This window comes from Myotis davidii, unplaced genomic scaffold, assembly GCF_000327345.1.
Source record: "Myotis davidii unplaced genomic scaffold, ASM32734v1 scaffold86, whole genome shotgun sequence".
NCBI classification, from domain to species: domain Eukaryota; kingdom Metazoa; phylum Chordata; class Mammalia; order Chiroptera; family Vespertilionidae; genus Myotis; species Myotis davidii.
This window is the reverse complement of record NW_006298058.1, coordinates 569796-574517: the sequence shown is the minus strand read 5'-3', so window position 1 is coordinate 574517 and position 4722 is coordinate 569796. Positions and strand designations below refer to the sequence as shown.

General features: G+C 43.3%; 1 protein-coding gene across 1 annotated transcript in view; it reads right to left on the bottom strand.

Annotated features, from left to right (window-relative positions):
* Positions 1-276, bottom strand: part of LOC102761440 — a 19930-nt gene extending 19654 nt beyond the window's left edge. Inside the window, exon 1 of the mRNA XM_015570518.1 lies at positions 124-276. Coding sequence (XP_015426004.1) covers positions 124-276 — 153 coding nt within the window. The remainder of the gene's footprint in view (positions 1-123) is intronic.
* Between the last annotated feature and the right edge of the window lie 4446 nt (positions 277-4722).

The following is a 4722-nucleotide window of genomic DNA, read 5'->3' as shown; positions in this document are numbered from 1 at the left end:
CACCCCACCCCCCACCCGGCGGAGAAGCGGTGAGGAGGGTGGGGTGCTGGGCGCGAGAACGCGGGAGTGTGAACTGGAGTGTGAGCGCGTGCGCGCGTGTGCCTCGCGAGGCTGGGGACCGGCTGGAACCGCAGCTGGATCCTGCGACGAGCCAGAAATCGAGCTCCCGGAAAACGAGCGCCGCGGGGCTGCGGTGAACAGCCGGGGGCGCTCGCTTCCAGGCTGGGGCGGGGATACTACGGACAGCGACTTTCTTAGCGACCGAAGGAAATGCATTAACGCGGTAGGGGCGGTGGGAAAGCAGGAGTTGGGCACTCTCTTTCCCCAAAGTTGGGGGATGCATTCGATGCCTTTAAAATCTGCGCTGCAGATTTAGGAGGAAGACAGGGCTTAGGAGGAAGACTTAAGAGGACTGTGCCGGAGAGTTGATTTTCACGTCCTGGTCGGAAGGAGACGGACTGGGGATAGGGAGCAGCCTTCAGGGCTCTTGGCTTTCACTCCCGCCGCAAGGTCCTGGGGGGATGGGGGTGGAGGAGTCCGCTTTGGTGCGACAAAGGAGCCTACTTAAGGGCGGACACCAGCCTCTGCTCCTGTGTACTGCGAAGTTGCCGCAAAGGGACCAAAGGGGCCGGGCCTACCCCACCTAACCCCCGCCCTGCGACAACCTAGGGGAGTTTCCGCCAGAAGCTGGGCAAAGGCACCCGGAACCAGATGCGCGATACCGTGCCCAAGGGCTCTCTCTGCGTCTGAGGCCGCGGAAGTTAGCCCTGCCAGCAGAGTTCCTTGATATCATCCAGCTGAGGCTGCAGTGTGTCTTTGCTACCCTCCAAGGACCTTACTCTTGAAAAGGACTTGAGTAGCCACCCAACTTTCCTCGTTCTCTGAAGTTGTCCTGGGAACCAAAAACAGAAGAGCCTTTCGGCAGAGGCACCAAAGAAGGGGTGTTTAAGAGGTTTAGGGTGGCTCATGGCTGATTCTGGACCTATTGTCCCTTAGCAACGACCCTTTTGTCATCTCTGGGGCTGGATGCGTGACCCCGTGCGCCCGCAGTGCCCTGCAACCGGAGGCTGCACCCAGCCGGGAGCCTCTCGCCGCCTCCCGGCTGTAGGAAAATGTGCAATGCGCTCTGCTTGGGCTGGATCCGCTGGCAGCAGAGGCGTCAGGCGCGCGGTGCAGGGACTGCCGGAGCAGACAACAGTTTTGCCCGGGTTGAGTGGCAGTGGTTTTTAATTGCAAGAGTCTCCCTTCCTGAATCAGAACACTGATCACCGAGATACCTCTTATTCATTAAACTACTTGTTCAAAATAGAAAGTGTGATTGGTGAGAAGCAGGAGGTAAATGGAATGGGAGGGAGAAAAAGATACCCTGCCCACAAACACGTTTTAACTTCAACTTCTTAAAGTTACTAAAACGTAGGATCAAACCATGGTTGAAGCAGCAGAAAGTTGAACTGCAGTCTTGATTCTCAAATGGAAACTTAACAAAATAGAGGCAAGTTTGGGATCCCGGTCTCCTGCCTTAGGCTTCATAATCTTAGGAATTCCTGCATGAAAATTAGAATTCCAGCTAATTAGGCAGTGTTATGGGTATCCTTAACTATGGTTGGATTTAACAAATAGATAGAAAAATTAAACTAAGTAGGGATACGGAATGTTCCTAATTAGAACAAAGAACAAGGGAATTTCAGAGAACATAGGGTATCAACTTTCAGGTCCTCTAGCAACCGTCCTATTTTTTAATGTATAAATTTGAAAACACCCTGTCATCATCAAGAAATTATATAACTAGATCCTAGTTATGCATGTTTCAGAAAGAACAGTTCCTGAATAGGAATCACTGTTCCTGAAAAGTTTAATTCTGATTAGTAGTATGGTAATAAGCAAGTCATTGGCAAAGGAACGGTGTTAAGATTGTGGAGTGGCAGCTATGCAAGCACATTTGAACCTTCTAAATTGGATCAAATTTTGCTTCCAGTGTTCCATGCCAAGTGCTAGTTAGTGGTGCTATATTAGCAGGTACAATAGCCTGGCTAGCACAGCCACATAAGTAATGCTCCCAAGTGCTGCTGCCCACAGAGGAGCCACCAGTGACAAGAATTAGCCCCCGAGGCTCATGTGGCAGGCCCAAGCACTCCTTTCTTGATTTCCTATTGTATTGTGTTCACATTTCCAGGATAACTTTTTCACAATCTACTGTGATTGGTTGTTTAGATTGGTCATCTCCCTTCTAAATTTATCATCTTTCCCAGGGCAGGAATTTCATTTTACTTTCCCCAGGACGCAGCAGAGTGCCTGGAAAATAAAATAATAACTATATGTTGACTGGATTAATTGTTTTTAAAGAGTATAAAATAACTACATTTTAAAATCTGTTTTAGACTGACTCATATGCCATCTATGTGAAACAAACTATATATAATTCTGCATGTATATTTATATATGAAATGGAAAGGAGAGGAGAGGAAAAACCAGTTTTTAGAAGGGTAACTGTCAGTGGCTGAGTAGGAGTTTGAATTGTCCATAGAAACATCATTTGCTGCTCTTATGCTATGAGAATTCTTGGCTGTTTGTTAATTGACATTTACATGTTTAAAAAGTGTGGTGTTGGAACTCAGACACACTGTTCAAAATGCATTACAAACTATTTCCTATTGCTTAGAATGAAGCATATTATTTAAGTTTGGTACATGCATTTCTGATATGTTAAGACATACTATTAGCTCAACTTGCTCTAATCAGTGTGAAGATAGCTCACACTGGTTGGGGCACTGCCAGTATGACCCAAAGGCTCCAGGCCAATGATTGTGTGACCACTGAAGACACATCTATGACCAGGCAGTTCAGGTACATGGTACATTCCAGGAAGTAGATGGAAAATTAGCTACACATACAGATCAGTTCATAGCTACCATAAAGCCAGAACATCATGTTTACAAAGAAGGAATAGCTTTTTGGGGAGAGGGATGGGGTGTTCAGAATAGGATGGGGGGACTATTTTAATATAGCAATGGCTTTTCATAATACACTCCCTAACTATTAAAGCATCTAAACTAAACCCTGTAGCAAATAAGTGTTGGCAGAACTACGGAGACTCATAATCCTGTCCTTCCAGAAGCTCTCCCCTGAGCAAAACAAGCTCCATGATACCCATTTTCTGCAATAAAAAAGGCAAAAATAAAAATGAACGTTATTTCACATAAGACTAATCAGCATATCAGCTAACACATATATCTTGTATATATTTATAGTACATATAAGTGCATTATATATGTGAGGGTGTATGTATATATACCACTTATAGATTATGGTCAAATGATTTGAATAAGTTTGTCCAATTATGCAGATACATTTTTAAAGAGACATTTTAAAAGAGCCTAGAATAGTACATAATAAAGAAAACATAAATAATTGTAAACACTTGTTTTCAGAACATACTAAATTTAGTATAAAACACTGGAATTTTTCTGTAACTCTTTTCAGGACTTAGATTTTCTCTTAATATTTTATGCCTTATGATTTATTAATAGTTTTGTATTTGAACTGCTTGTGTAGTACCCTCTAATTCTGGTAGAATTAACCCCAAAGACAATATCTAAGTGGCCAATTTCTTTTAAGACTTTAAAGTCCTAAACTAATAAATTCAAATTGCAAAAATTCCATAACCAAAATAAGTAGTTGGTATAATATATTTATAGATAGTATCCCAAAATTAGTACAGATTTGCAATAGTTTTGTGATGAATATTGAATTTGGCTGATGTTATTTTCGTTGTATTAAAATATTTTACTTATACATGTGTTCATAAACTTCACCATAGAATTTCAAAAAGGACTTAGACCATTCCCTAGATCTGCCTCCCCCACCCCCCCGCAATGAATTACAGCACACTCATCCTAAATGACAATAGGAATATTTTTGTCACGTTATAAAACCTATTGAGCAATAGTAAAGAGGTTGTTGTCCTTTCCAGTTCAGATATTGGAGAGGGTTTCCTCAAATGGTAGGTTTTAGGGATTTTTATAAGGGGTGAACCTATTGCTGGAGTCCATTTACTGTCTTCATTAGCTGAGTATAGACAGAGATCCCAAAAGTTAGTAACCTTGAAGCCCTAGCAAAGGTCAGGGCTGTGTACCACCCAGTTAATCTAGATACCACCCAGCTAATCTAGATAATGGTAGCTGAAGCAACCTCCCTACCTTTAATCATGTAAATTGCCTAAGGGTCATGTTATGACCTAATCTGTGTGTTATTGAAACCTCCTTATCCTAGGGCTACCCCAGACAAACCTCCTTAGCCTAGGGCTACCCCAGACCAAATAAAAGGTTGGAGCTGCGAGAGGAGAGCATCGGAGGAAGTCCTTCGGGACTTCCCCGTGTGGTCCCCCAATATTGCAAAATTATCTCGTGTCTTTTTCTCATTTGCTATGAGGCTCTTCTTTCAGATACCGAACCCTACTCCACACAGAACATGGGGGGAGTGTTACTCGACACCTATATGTAGATTTGCTTATATGCAAAAACAATGCTGCTAGTTACAGTTTTTATTTTTCCCATCACTGGTACAAAGTCAAGGAATGTCCTAGCCAAGATAATGTCTTTAGAAGGTCAAGTTTCTATCAGACTTGGTTTCTGGCCTCAAAGAATCTATAAACTGGTATCCTTCTTTCTTTTCCTGCTTTCCTTTGGGACCTAGGGTTTCAGACACCTAGGTCTGGATAAGGAT